The sequence below is a fragment of the Loxodonta africana genome, chromosome 8 (genome assembly GCF_030014295.1).
Source record: "Loxodonta africana isolate mLoxAfr1 chromosome 8, mLoxAfr1.hap2, whole genome shotgun sequence".
NCBI classification, from domain to species: Eukaryota; Metazoa; Chordata; class Mammalia; order Proboscidea; family Elephantidae; genus Loxodonta; species Loxodonta africana.
In genome coordinates, this window is record NC_087349.1 from 10,768,930 (window position 1) to 10,783,884 (window position 14,955).

A 14,955-nucleotide genomic window follows, 5' to 3' on the forward strand; every position below is an offset into this window, starting at 1 on the left:
AAAAAAAATCTTAAAAAAGCACAATGCTCAAGGCTGACGTTCTTTACTAGCTAAGCTAAAGTTTGATTTTAAGTACACTTCAGGGGATATTTTTGGTTTAAGGTCTAAAGATTATCTCTATGGCTCCAAAAATCTGGATTCCATGAGAATTTGAAATTCTGTTCTGCCTTCTCCCTCTTTTGATCAGGATTCTCCTATAGAATCTTTAATCGAAGTGTTCAGTAGTGGTATCTGGGCACCATACAATTTTTCTGGTCTCTTGGTAAAGGAGGCAGTTGTTCTTGGAGGCAATTAGCCACAAATTCTATTTCCTGCTTTTATTCGTGACTCTGTTTCCTCTGTTGCTTGGGGTGACTAGAGACTGATTGTTGTACCTTGAGTGGCCACTTGCAAACTCTTAAGACCCCAGACACTGTGCAGTGAGCTGTAATCTTTACAGGAGCACATGGCCCGGTCTTTCTCCCGTGGGGCCACTGGTTGGGTATGAACCATCGGTCACAGTCTCTCCGTTAGCAGCTGAGTACTTCACTATTGTTCCACAAATTTTGAGTAATTAACATGCTTGATAAATGGAATTCTATTTTCCTGTTGATTTTTCTGTCAATCAATAGGTATGTTATTGCAATTATTCTTTGTGTCTCCATGAGCAATCATTGTTTGTTTTTACATTCCTTCAGCTGATACCTCAAAGTGCCTGCTAAGCGGCGTGTTACATAATGGAGGTGGCAGTGGACCAGACACATTCCCTGCCCTCCAAAAACTTAGGCATGTTTACAGTTTGCTTATTGGTCCCGTTGTGAAGATTTTTATTTTCTTTATGTTGAGGTGTAATTCATGCTGAAAGCTGTGGTCTTTGATCTTCAAGTGCTTCAAGTTCGCTTCACTTTCAGCAAGCAAGGTTATGTTATCCGCAGATTGCAAATTGTTAAGAGTCTTCCTCCAATCCTGATGCCGTCTGCTTCCTCATAGAGTCCGGCTTCTCAAATTATTTGCCTAGCATACAGAATGAATAAGTATGGTGAAAGGATACAACCCTCATACCCGCCTTTCCTGATTTTAAAGGAGTTTTATACGTGTGTAATTTGTGAGGAGAATATTCATCCCGCCCCATCTGTCAGTGTCATAAATTTAACTTTTTACTCTGCGTGCTTTAAGCAGGACCTACTGGTATTAGTTATCAAAGGGCATAGGCTTTGCTCTTCCGTGACAAAGTTAAACGGGAGATTTCTTTTTCTTCTGTGAAGTGGGTACACTGACAACTGCCATGTTTTCTTCCAGAAATTTATGTAAATATTCTCACGAGGTCCTCTCAGAAGACAACTTCAGAGTCCTGAAGAACCACGAGCTTTCTGGACTTAACCAAGAGGAATTAGCTGTGCTCCTCGTCCAAAGTGACCCGTTTTTTATGCCTGAGGTAAGTTATGGGTCTTCTGTGAGGAAGCAGGGGAAAGGTTACTCACAGTGTCGTGTGGGAGAGAGGCTGGAGCAGCATTAGGAGAGATGAAGGTTAGCACCGGGGCTGTCCAGGTGGCAGTCCACGCTGCTGCTGAGTGACCTCAGCGATTCCAGCAATTTCCCTCCCATTTGAGGTTTTGTAAGAAGTTGAGTCTGGAATGCCTCGTCCACCAGGCTGCCAGGAAACCCTGTATGAGCAAGTAGAATCTGAAGATATGACAGTGGAAGGGCTGATTGATGCCCTGCATCCGGGTGGCCTTGTGGGAGAGGTGGACTTGGAGAAGAGGTTTGGAAGATGACGTTTTGGTATAGGCTAAGCTGTTGTAAGTGAGCCCTGTTGGCGCAACAGTTAAGCACTTGGCTGCCAACCGAAAGGTTGGCGGTTCAAATCCACCCAATGGCTCTGCAGGAGAAAAGACCTGACAATCTGCTCCTGTAAAGATTACAGCCTAGGAAAACCTGTAGGGCAGTTCTATGCTCTCACGCGGGATTGCTATGAGTCGAAAATCTACTCAACTGCACTGAGCAATAACAACAAGCTGTTGTAACAAAAAACAAACCAGTTTCATAGAGTCAGTTCCAACTCATGGTGACCTCATGTGTGTAAGAGAGGGGTGGAACAGCTGGGTGTGGGGTGGGGACAAGGACCTTTGAGGTCACAGGGAATGCTCCCGTACTTTTCGTGTCTCTCAGCAGTCTTGACTCTGCCATTAACAACCTGTGTGATCTTGGACAAGGCATTCAACCCCTTCAGGTCTTCAGGTCTGCTTCCTTTGTTTGTTTTTACGTGCCTTCAGCTGATACTTCAAAGTGCCTGCTAAGCGGCACAATCCCTGCCCTCCGAAAACTTAAACATATTCTTGCTTTTTCACTTCGCCTTGACTGGTAAGAACTGAGAGTGTTGGGTAAACCCAATTTCCTGGTATATAAAAAACCGAAACCAAACCAGTTCTGGTTGAGTCAATTCTGACTCATCCGTGGCGGCCCCCCGTGTTACGCAGTAGAACTGCTCCATAGGCTTTTCTTGGCTGTAATCTTCACAAAGAAGAGCCTTAGGCCTTTCTTCCAAGGCACGTTGGGTGAGTTTGAGCCGCCAACCTTTAGACTAGGAGTCAAGCACAACCATTTGTACCGCCCAGGGACCATACCTGCTTAATACCAGAAGAAATGCTTTCCTCTGTCCTGGCCTAATTAGGACAGTAGTGTTTTTGCTTAAACACCAGCCTGTGAGTAGGAATGTTAACCTAAGCATCCTTTGTGAAATTGCTGAATGTTCCTTTGGGAGAGAGCTCCTCTGAGAATGTGGTTCTCCGACCTGAGCCACGTCAGAGTCTCGTTGAGCTTGGTAGAGCACGGACTGCTGGGCCCACCTGTCTTGGAGGGTTTAATCTTAAGAATAACTGAAGAAATGCTCGGGTTTGTCATGCACAAACTCATTTAGTTTATTGTAAGGTGGTCATGGCAAGGTGCGCAAGTAAGACCTCAAGACATTCATCTAACATCAGAGAATCAGAATTGACAAGTACAACGTTAGTTTAAATGTTGGAGTCCAAATCTTTAGACTTCAGGCTTTTACCTTTTACGAGCGTCTCGGGGGAAGACTTGACCACCCCTCGAACTCGGAGGAGGTCTCCCGTAGGTAGGGTCCGAGGTCAGTTGTTTTGAGCTCTATCTCAGCAGGCTCTCGGTCTTCAGACAGAAAGGCAGTGGGACCTTTTGCTTCTGTCTTCTCCAAAAATGAGCAGAAATCCAGGGTTTATATACCATGTGTGCTGCGTGTTCAACTATAATTGGTGTGTTTTGTGGCCAGTTAAGGGCATTGTTCTAAGACATATTTATGCTTTGCTAATTTATAGAAATTTGAATTATTGCGAGTTAGGGCATGACATATTTATGTTCTTGTTTATGACATACGTTTCAAGGGTGAGTTAATTAATGAAAAATTCTGGGAATGGCTTAGTGACGTACTTATGTTTTGCTAACTTACAGAGATTTGATTAATGCTACATTCCATTCTCACAGTGTTTGCAGGTGCATAGCCCAATTTCAGAAAGTTATTTATGACACATTTTATCTGTTTCCAACGTTTGAACAACTAACAACTTACCGTTAATGGTTAAAGAGCATTACAGAAACACATGTGTTTCTTTTTCTAAGTTCAGGGCTTCTCTATTTCTAACTTCACCTTATAAGTGATTTATACATACGATTTTAGAAACATTATGAAACATCACAACTGTGTAAAAAGCATTGTAGAAGTATACATATTAGCAGCTTATACATAGGTGTTTAGAAGCATTACGAAAACACAGCAGTGTAAAAAGCATTCTAGATGCATACGTTTAACAGCGAGGTGATCCGACAGCATCACAAGCCCACCTCAGCAGGTTCTGACTCTGCAGGTTTGGGATGGCACCTGAAGGTTTGCACTTCTGACAAGTGCTCAGGTGGTGTTGATGCTGCTGGTCCAGGGACTACTCTTGGCAAAGCAGAGTCGGCAATCTAGATCATAGACTCTGTAGCAAGTGTGTCTGTTTGAACCGGGTTTTAGAAGCTGTGTGAGTGTCGAAGTCATTGCTGCTGGAGTCTGAATCCTTGTCTTTGCTGCCTTCCCAGCTCGTGATGAACCTTGTTGATCTGATGTGCTCAGAGTCTATTGAAACAACGTACAAATGTTTGCATAAATTTTCAGATGCCTGAAATTCACGTTCCTCACTCCTTTATGATATGGGCTTCCTCATCTAACAATTTAAGCACTTACATCACACTTTATGTTTTGCACAACACTTTCACGTGTTATATTTGATCTGCTCAACAACTTGGTGTGAGCGGTGTTAAATGACAGATTCTGGAGTCAAGTTACAGAAATCATAACAGATTTTAATCGGAAGAAAACCAGTGGCTGCACAAGGGAGCCTGGCACTCGAGAGGAGATGCCACGGACTTCAACTTGAGAAAGAGAGCAGTCTCCACTCATAAGAAGCCCTAAGAGCGTTAGTTGGAAAAAAGGAATAGGTTCTGGAATGTTGTCATTTAAGCCAAGGTGAGTCCTTTAGAAGTGGGGCCAGTTTGTGATCGGGCCACACGTACATTCTTTGGTTTATAATACGTGCAGGGATTCTTGGCTTTAGTGTGATGAAGTCTCAAGAGAGGGTGGGTTAGGAAAATACCAATTAAGTAAAGGTTACAGATGAAAGAAGGTTCTCGGTGCCACAAACGGTGTGCCCTTGATTGTAACCTGAAGGTTGGTGCTTTGAACCCACCCAGCGGCACCCCAGCTACAGCCAAGGAAACCCCATGGGGCACTTCTACCCTGTCACATGGAGCCACCATGAGTCAGAATCAAAGTCGAAGGCACCCAACAGCACTTCACCTTCCTTCCTTCTTCTGCAGATATGCAAGAGCTATAAGGGCGAGGGCCGGCAGCAGATCTGCAGCCAGCAGCCGCCCTGTGACAGACTCCACATCTGCGAGCACTTCACCCGCGGGAACTGCAGTTACTCCAACTGCCTGCGCTCCCACAACCTGCTGGACCGGAAGGTGCTGGCCGCCATGTGGGAGCACGGGCTCAGTGTCGACGTGGTGCGCAACATCCAGGACATTCTCAACAGCAAGCACGCCCGGGGCCGGAAGCACCCGCCGGCCAGGAGAGGTGGGGGACTTGCTTAATCTGCCCCTTTATATCTCAAAAGAGCTTCACCTTAAACACACCCTACATAAATACAGCCCCATTAACATAACAAAGAAAACCCATCCCCAAATGGGTTATAACCACAGGCATAGAGGTTAGGATTTACAACCCATAACATTGTATGTGTGAGAGAACCCACTGCTGTCCAGTCGATTCCAACCCATAGCGACCCTATAGGACAGAGTAGAACTGCACCATAGAGTTTCCAAGAAGCGCCTGGCAGATTTGAACTGCCAACCTCTTAGTTACCAGCTATAGCACTTAACCGCTATGCCACCAGGGTTTCCGTGTGTGTAAGAGGGAGGTGAGAGAAAGGGCCTCTTTTCCTCCCCTTCCCCACAGGAGCTGCGCACACATCCAGTCACCCCCACATACACCTCACAAGTGTGCATACCACAGAAATACACCACACACACACACACTATACACACCTCAGATACATGCACATCACACACACACAGAAACCTCACACACGTAAATATCACACATACACTCACACCACATACACGTGCACACGCACCTCACGTACATATCCCGCACGTATACCACACATATAACACATATAGGTAACGCTGGTGGCATAGTGGTTAACTGCTGTGGCTGCTAACCAAAAGGTCAGTAGTTCAAATCCACCAGGCGCTCTTTGGAAACTCTGTGGGGCAGTTCTACTCTGTCCTACAGGGTTGCTATGAATCGGAATCAACTCGACGGCAGTGGGTTGGGTTTACAACACACGTACCACACCATACACACCTCAGAAGCACACACACCATACACACATTAAAAAAATGAAACTACATTCTGAAGGTCTGCCTGTTTGAACTTGACGTTTTTTTCAGATACCTTCATCTAGCCCCCCAGTGCCCAAGCTTTAATGGCCAGGACGAAACTCAAAAGAGACAAAGCAGGGATCCAGTGGGAGTCAGTCTCTCTAAGCTTGATGAGCCACACCCTTCTCTGAGGTTAGGAGGAGTGAATGAGTGTGTGCACACACAAATCTCACACCTGTAAATACCGTACACAGACCACACGTACATCACACACGCACACACCTCACACACATACACCACATGCACACCTCACACGCACTCCACACACACACCACAACGCACACCTCACATGCACTCCACACACACACCTCTCATGCACACTTCACACACACACCTCACACCACATACACACTTCGCACGCACACCTCACACACATTTCGCACACACACACCTCACACAAGCACACATACCACGCTCACACGTATACCTCACACCTCACACATGCACACACTCATTCACTCCTGAAAAAATCTGAAAAAATGTCGAGTTCAAACAGTCAGGCCTTCAGAATGTAGTTTCATTTTTTTAAAGTATTTTAAGTATTAAACTATAGGATACACTCATACCACAATGTGGGCAGAATCAAAATGGTTTTTGGGAAGTTTTCCCTGATTTGCCCCCTCCTTCCATCCACTTGAAGGGGCCCTGGTGGTGCAGTGATTAAGTGCTCAGCTGCTAACAGAAAGGTCAGCTGTTTAAACCCACCAGCTGCTCTGTGGGGGAAAATGTGGCAGTCTGCTTCCATACATATTACAGCCCTGGAAACCCTATGGGGTAGTTCTACTGTCGTATAGGGTCACTATGAATTGGAATTGGCTCAACGGCAATGGGTTTTGGGGTTTTCTATCCACTCACCACATGGATCCAAATGAGGGAACAGTGGACACCCCACCAAAGAGTTTTGGGGCTTGAGGGTCACCTCTGAGTCTCAGGGGAGAAGCCAGAGAAGAACCAAGGTCTGACTCTTGTCCTAGGCCATGGTTTGATGTTCTTCACAGTATATGAGAATGTCAGGGTCCCTCCATCTTCATTATTAACTACCCTTCCTCAAGATGTTTATAGACCAAACTAAAAAACAAAAAACATCAGTGACAAAAATAACCCCCACACCCATTGCTATGGAGTGGATTCCGACTCATGGTGACCCCAAGTGTCATGGAGTAGAACTGCTCCACAGGGTTTTCTTGGCTGCTATCTTTATACGGAAGCAAATTGCCAGGCCTTTTTTCCAAACTAGAACGTGTAATCTGTTTAAATGGCTCAATAGCCTAAAAAAGCATGTTTTTAATGAAGTAAGTACAGTATCGATGTTAAACTATGAAAACACATAAAAATGAAAAGTATAGATGAACTTTATTTATTAACATCGATATAAAAACCTTAAGTAAAACATTGCAAACAGAATCCGGTGCAAATTTAATAAATAATACATTAGGATGAAGTTGGGGGTTGTTCCAGAAGACCTTTGTGAAGCTCATAATATTTATAATTTTAGTGGGTATTTCCTAGAAATAATGAGCCCCACTGAAGAAAATAGCAGGAAGAGTACCAGTAACATTGGCTTTTCCTGGGTGAGTGGATGGACCACGTAGTTGTGATAAAACTTGGATAGCAAACCTGGAAACACTAAGGTGAGGAATGGTGGCACAGACTCAGTCATGTGACCTTTAATTTTCATTATTTCGTTTTTCTTTTCCTAGCCCCTCCCTCAAATCGTCGAGATGTGGGATACAGAGACAGAAGCAAAAGTCGAGACAGATTTTTTCAGGGCCATCAGGAATTTTTTCCACCTGCTGATGCCTCTTGCCAAAGGTCCTGCACGTCCAGTCCTGATATAACCAGCAGCAGGCCCCCCCCGGACGACGTGGTTGTGGAGGATCTCGCCCACGAATTCACGCATCTTGGGAGTCAGGATAGCTCTCCGCCTTCCCCAGTCTCACCCAAGACCACCAGTTTTGCAGGAACCGGTCAAATGGAAGCAAACCACAGGTTTTCAGAGAACAGCAGTCGAGAGGGTCTCTTTTATGGGAATCTAGGCAACACTCGTCCTGTTTCTGATTCAATGCCAACCTCCAACCAGAAGGAGCCCACGTCCTGGGTGAACGGCCAAGGCCCCGGGAGAGAGAGTGTGTTTTCTCATTGTCCACCAGGCACCTTCCCACTAAAAATCACAAGCTTGTTTTCCTCAGATTGCGTGGACATCAAGGGTGAAAGTGGAAACCACGAAGTCCCACATTTTTCTTTTTTTAACAAGACAGTTGATGGAACGGCCACAGATCCATCTTCCACAAGATCTTCAAGTTACAAGACCACAGCCAGTAGACAGAGAGAAGAATCGTTACACACGACCCAGGACAATGGAACCTCTCGTGGGAATCAACAAGCCACTGGCAAAATTGCAGAAGATGATCCAGACATGGTATTTGTGAGTGGTCATACTTATCCGAACACGTATTGGTCTACCAAGTATGTCCCCAACATGCTGAATGACTCTGTGAAAGCGACAGATAAGACTACAGATGGAGCTAAAACTGGTGCCATTAGTTCCAGCTTAAGAGTGGCAGCCAAAGATGATAAAGATGTGTTTGCCTCTGAAAGTCAGAGTCAGAGAACCCAGGGCTTTCTCAAGCCTGGGGAGGCCACGGCCCCTGCACAAGTCAGCAGTCCGCCAACAGTATCACCTTCCTCAAGCGACAGAGCTACAGCCTGTGGGATTGGTGGTCACAGCTCTGCCCACATCTCTGTGACCCCTGCCGCTGGATTTACAACAAGGAGGACCCAAGACTCAGCTCTGTGTAAGTCATTATAGCAAAGGTGGGCTGCCATGTCTTGAGCCAGCAGCAGGGGGCGGTGGCTGGAGGTTGCTCCTTGAACACTCACCAGCAGTTATTAGGGCTTAGAGTTAGAGGGTTTTGGTTAAGGGGTAGTATTGTTGAGGAGATGGACACATGAAGGTGGGGAAGGAATGCCCAGGAGAAGCAATGGAATAAGCTGCTACATTTATTGAGAAGAGGAATAGTTCCAGGGTGGTTTAAGAAGTAAATAGCACTGTCACGTGTTTCCTTTCATGGAAAGGCTATGTAGGCACTCATGAGCAGCCTATGAATCACGGGAATTTCCTTGAGCATTGTCCCAGCTTCAAATAGTCTATCCTGTTGCGAGGTCAGCTGTCTTGGTTTTTGGTCTAAACACTGATATCAACATACAACGTCCTTTTTTTTCTGTAGATTCCTCATCCAATGTTACCAGTATCACATCTTCCAAGATAGATGATGGCTCAGAAGAAATCTGTCTTGACTATCTGTATAAGGGCTGTCAGCCTAATAGTGAGTACCCTAAGGACTTTCTATGAGCAGAAACTTAATTAATAATAATATGGCCAACAGTTACTGAGCATTTAGTATACGCCACGTGCGAGCATGTGCGCTTTCTTTAAGCCTCACCTCAACCCTGGAGGTAGATGCCGTTGATACGGAAACTGGAGGCGTACAAAAGTAGTCCCGTTGGGTTTTGACCTTAAATTGTCCTATCAGCCTGTGTTCTTCATCACTGCATAATATTATATCTTTTTTTTTTTCCAGTTAGAAATAGAAAAATTCTGATTAAAGGGGGGAGAAAATGAAGAATAGAATTCCAAATTCTCACCGATTCCAGACTTCCTGTAAAACTATTGCCCTGAGATAATCTTTAAATCTTAAACCAAAAATATCCTCTGAAGTCTTTTGTAAACCTTCATAGTGAAGCATTTTACTTAGTCAGGAACTATCTTTTCATGTACTAAGAGCAAACAGATGAAACAAAACCCAAAGTATAATAACAGACAGATTTTTAAAAAATAATTTATTTTTTTTGTCATTGAGAATAAACGTAGGAAAACATACACCAATTCAACAATTTCTACATGTACGATTCAGTGGCATTGATTATATTCTTCAAGTTGTGCAACCATTTTCACCCACCTTTTCCAAATTGTTCCTCCCCCCTTAAAACTTACTGCCCCCTAAGCTTCCTATCTAACCTTTTGAGTTGATGTCAGTTTGATCCCATATAGAACCCACAAAACCATATAGATAGATCTTAAAAAAGCACAATGCTCAGGGCAGATATTCTTTACTAACTAAGCTAAGCTATTGTTTGGTTTACAAAACACTTCAGGGGATATTTTTGGTTTAAGGTTTAAAGATTATCTCAGGGCAATAGTTTTGGAGGTTTATCCAGTCTGCATGGCTCCAGAAAGCCTGGAATCCATGAGAATTTGCAATTCTATTCCGCATTTTCTCCCCTGCTTTTGATCAGGATTTCTTTATAGAATATTTGATCAAAACGTTCAGTAATGGTAGCTGGGCACCATCCCGGTCTTCTGGTTTCATGTCAGAGGAGGTAGTTGTTCATGGAGGCAATTAGCCGTGTGTTCCATTTCCTCCTCTTATCCCCGACTCTCCTTATTTCTCCCAACAGACAGATTTTTGAAGTTCATTTCTTGACGTGATTTAGACGTAGTCTTTCTTCTGGGCCAGTGGCCTCTTAGCGGTTGTCCTTACCCTGTCCTGTGTGTCACCAGCTCACTGTCCCCTCCCAGCAGCTTCCTGTGGAAATGTGTTCCACGGTGCTGTCCCCTCACCCGTGTGCCTCTTTCTGCTCTTGCCCTCCATCCTGAGCCGTGACATCGTGTCTGGCATTATCTGCGTGGTCTGCGGACCACTTACCTTCATGGTCTATGATGAACTGACCACATGTCTCAACAGGAGGACTCTGTATTCCCTAAGTCATTTTAAGGTCTTTAACCTTTTTAAACAACGTATTTATAAATTATTGTGGTTTACTTTTATTGTTGAAAGTGTAGAAATTCTATCAGTTACCAAAAAAATAATTTTAAAATTATTTATATTAAATAATTATTATTATCACCCATATACCCACTATGCAGTCAATCTGCTAGCCTTTTGGTGCTTTTCTTTCCCATTTTTCAATTTTTTTAGTTGCAAAATTTTGGGGATACAAGGGCATACAGTTTTGTATCTTGTTTTTTAAAAATTATATCCTGAATATTTCTCTGTCATTTAACATTCTTTGTAAACATTTTTAATGGTTTATAAACTATCATGTGGATATGCCATTAAGTATTTGCCTATATCCCCACTGTTAACTATTATGTTTCCAGTTTCTTTTTCATCTTCTTTTTTTACTGTTATAAACAATGCTGTGATGAACATCTTTGTATATACTTATCTTCAACTCTAGCCCAGGCTGTTTTTATGCAGCTTTGAAACAAATGTCTTTAATACCATAAGCTTCTAATAACTTTTTTTTTATTACCTTCAGATAACTTTTAAAGAAAACGTACTCCCTCCCCAGACTCCCCCTAGAAAAAATGCAACAGAAACTGAGTAACAGGCAGGTGGTCTCATAGAAGAGCTGTGGCTTGGAGTCAGGCAGACCTGGGTTCCACGGTAGCTTCTTCCCTGAGCTTTAGTTCCCTCATCTACCTGCTTCCAAGGGTGGCACTGAGGGTGATGAGACATGCCTGGCCTAGGGACTGCCTCGCAAGAGGCTCTATTATAAAAGGAATCTTCAATTCCGTTTTAAACTGCATTGGGCTTCCTTAGACTTAGTCGTTCCATTGCTAGCATCTCTGCTGAGATGGAGTCTCCTAGATTTTACTGGGATGACACGTTCAAGTTGCTTCTAAATTATCTGTCTTTAGAGATTAAAAAAAAAAAATTGAGAGTGATGGGTGATAAAGGAACCTGGTGGCTGGGTACCAGTCACCAGTTGCCGTCGAGTCGACCCCGACTTATGGCGACCCCATGTGTGTCAGAGTAGAACTGTGCTCCATAGGGTTGGCAATGGCTGATTTTTCAGAAGTAGCTCACCAGGCCTTTCTCCTGAGGCACCTCCGGATAGACTTGAACCTCCAACCTTTCAGTTAGCAGCTGAGTGTGTTAACCATTTGTGCCACCCGGGACTCTGGATACTGGATGGGGACGTGTGAGCAGGGCTGGCAGGAGCAAAGGCAGAAAGGGACTGTACTTGGCGGCAGAGTGGGAACAGCAGGCCTCGATGAGGAAGGCCGGCAGTGAACTTGGTTGACGTTGTCAGAGCTCCTGCTCAGCGGGCCCTCAGACTTCCTCTTTGTCTTTGTAGAAAAGTGCAGCAAAGTTCATTTCCACCTGCCCTACCGGTGGCAGATTCTGCTTTCAAACACCTGGATTGACCTTCAGCCCATGGAGAAAATCGAGAAGGCCTACTGTGACCCAAATAACTCCATGTAAGTGGGTGGCTGTGCTCTGGCTTGCCAGGTCCGTGACATCGTCCAAGGATTGCATAGTGCTAGGCTTGTGGGCAAAGAAAACACGATTTTCCTCGAGAATTCCATCCATGTTAGAGATAAAAATGGCCAATGCTCTGCCGAGTTAATGAAGAAGAAACATAAGCAGGGTGGATTTGAAGTAGCACAGAGCCAGGCCGCTACTAGGGGTCTGGGGAATATTTGCTTAAAAAAATACTCAGCTGAAATAAACAGTGATGCGGTTGTTTGTTCAGTTAATGTTTGTCCGTGTGTCCTGCAGAAAAACACACGATGCAGAGGTTGGTTTGTATTCCTATCAGCTCATCCTAGAACTTGTGAATGATTTAGGGCAGAATGGCCTTTGCATTAATTCCATAATTTTAACACATTCTAGTGCAGAATTCTGTGTGGTAGTAAAAAAAAAAAAAAAAGAATCAAACCCGTTGCCATTGAGTCGATTCCCACTCACAGTGACCCCACCGGACAGAGTAGAGCTGCCTGATAGGGTTTCCAAGGCTGTAAGTCTTTACGGAAGCAGACTGCCACATTTTTCTCCCCCGGAGTAGCTGGTGGGTGCGCAGCAGACCTTTCAGTGAGCAGCAGAGCGCTTTAGGCACTGCACTGCCTGGGCCTCTTCTGTGTGGTATGCTTGAGCATTTTCCACCTTCATTTTGGCTATTTTCTCTATCCTAGAGGTATCCAAGAGAATGACATACCTTTTTGTTTTTGTCACAGCTAAAATGGGGATGGAGTCCTGCTGGTGTACTGGTTAAGAGCTTGGCTGCTGACCAGAAGGCTGGCAGTTTGAATCCACTAGCAGCACCTTAGAAACCCTATGGGGCAGTTCTACTCTGTACTGTAGGGAGTTGGAATCGACTCGATGGCACCTATGGTGGTGCCACATGTGACCATATTTACCAGCGATGCACTGGTGTATAAGATGCATCCTGGTCTTATAAGGAAATTCTTTGGGGAAAATTTTACATAATTTTCATCATACGTGAATTCAGTGAGTTTTTGGTAGGGGTCCTGTGTTGCTGCACTCTACCCCTAGAGGGCGATGTCAGCTATTGCCGTATTTCTAAACCTGTTGTCCAATTGGTTGAATAACTGATTTTTTCGGAAGTAGATCACCAGGCCATTTTTCCAAGGAGCCTCTGGAAGGACTTGAACCACCAACCTTTTGGCTAGCAGCTGAGCACTTAACTGTTGGGGCCACCCAATAAAAGCCAAGCCAAACCAGTTGCTGTCGAGTGGATTCTGACTCAGGGCGGCCCCGTGTGTGTCAAAGCAGGACGGTTCTCCACAGGGCTTTCAACGGCTGTGATCTTTGGGAAGTAGATTGCCAGGTCTTTCTTCCAGTCTTGTCTGTAGGTGTATTTTTTTCCCTAGGTAAACCTAGAGCGGGGTTTCTCAACCTCGGCAATATTGATATTTTAAAGGGCCAGGTAATTGTTTGTTAGGAGCCCTGGTGGTGCAGTGGTTAAACTGCTCAACTGCTAACCGTAAGGTCACCGGTTCGAAGCCACCTGCGGCTGTGCGGGAAAAAGATGTGGTAGCCTGCTTCCAAAGAGATTTACTTCCTTGGAAACCCTATGGGGTTGCTATGAATTGGAATCAACTCGATGGCAGTGGTTTTTATTTTTTTTATTTAATTCTTTGTTGTGGGGGCTGTTTAGCAGCATTCCTGGTCTCTACTCACTAGAAGCCAGTAAACACTATTCCCGCTCCCACCAGTTGTGACAACCACAAATGTCTTCAGACATTGCCAAATGTCCCCTGGGAGGCAAAATTGCTCCTGGCTGAGAATCCTAGATCTGGAAGTGCTTCTTAGAGCAGCAGTTCTCAAACCTTTTGGTCTCAGGGCCCTTTATGCTCTTAGAATGTATCGAGGACCCCAAAGAGCTTTTATTTATGTGGATTATAGCTATCAATATTGACTGTATTAAAAATTAAAGATGAGAAAAAATGAAACAGTTATTAATTCATTAAAAAACCACCTATTACCAGTCGACATGAATAACATGTATTTCTGCAAAATACCTGTATTTTCCCACACCAAAAAAATTATTGAGAAAGTGACATTGTTTTATATTTTTGTAAATCCCTTTAACGCTTGGCTTAGTAGAAAATAACTGGGTCCTCATATCTGCTGCTGCGTTCCATTCATTGTGAAATCACACAACACGTAGCCTCTGGGAAATTCCATCGTGCACTCATGAGAGAAAGAAAGTGAAAAGGGCAAATAATGTCTTAACAGTGTTATGAAAGTAATTGTGACCTTGTAGACTCGCTGAAGGGGTCTCGGGTCACAGTTGATAACGAATGTCTTAGGGTTAGCCCGAGGAGCCCTGGAGTTAGCTCGGTCATTAAATAATTAAAAAACCGACTAGCTCTGAGTTCTACATGCAACGGATGCATAGTAACTTATTAACATCGAGTCAATCTCTATTTTATATTCTGGGTACTCAACTTTACGTCTGTGAGAGAGGCACCTGGCACAACTTGATTTGGGAATACTTTCTGAGAGAATAGTACATTTTGTGATACCATCAAATATGTGGCTTAGCAAGTTACTTCATCTCACTATGTTTTTCTATGCATAATAACCTGAAGCTGTAGAAAAAATTGCAAAGATTCCTGTCAGCTCTGAAATTTTAATTTGGTGCTCTCGCTAGGGAAGACCAGAC

At 44.1% G+C, this 14,955-nt stretch overlaps 1 protein-coding gene across 2 annotated transcripts in view; it reads left to right on the forward strand.

Annotated features, from left to right (window-relative positions):
• The window catches only part of ZC3HAV1 (zinc finger CCCH-type containing, antiviral 1), a 56,965-nt gene that overhangs the window by 15,456 nt on the left and 26,554 nt on the right, over nucleotides 1-14,955 (forward strand). For both annotated transcript variants that reach the window (XM_010599795.3, XM_064289673.1), the window contains exons 2-6: nucleotides 1,279-1,414; nucleotides 4,849-5,107; nucleotides 7,677-8,771; nucleotides 9,204-9,302; nucleotides 12,121-12,244. In XM_010599795.3, the coding sequence (XP_010598097.2) occupies nucleotides 1,279-1,414; nucleotides 4,849-5,107; nucleotides 7,677-8,771; nucleotides 9,204-9,302; nucleotides 12,121-12,244 (1,713 nt within the window). The remainder of the gene's footprint in view (nucleotides 1-1,278; nucleotides 1,415-4,848; nucleotides 5,108-7,676; nucleotides 8,772-9,203; nucleotides 9,303-12,120; nucleotides 12,245-14,955) is intronic.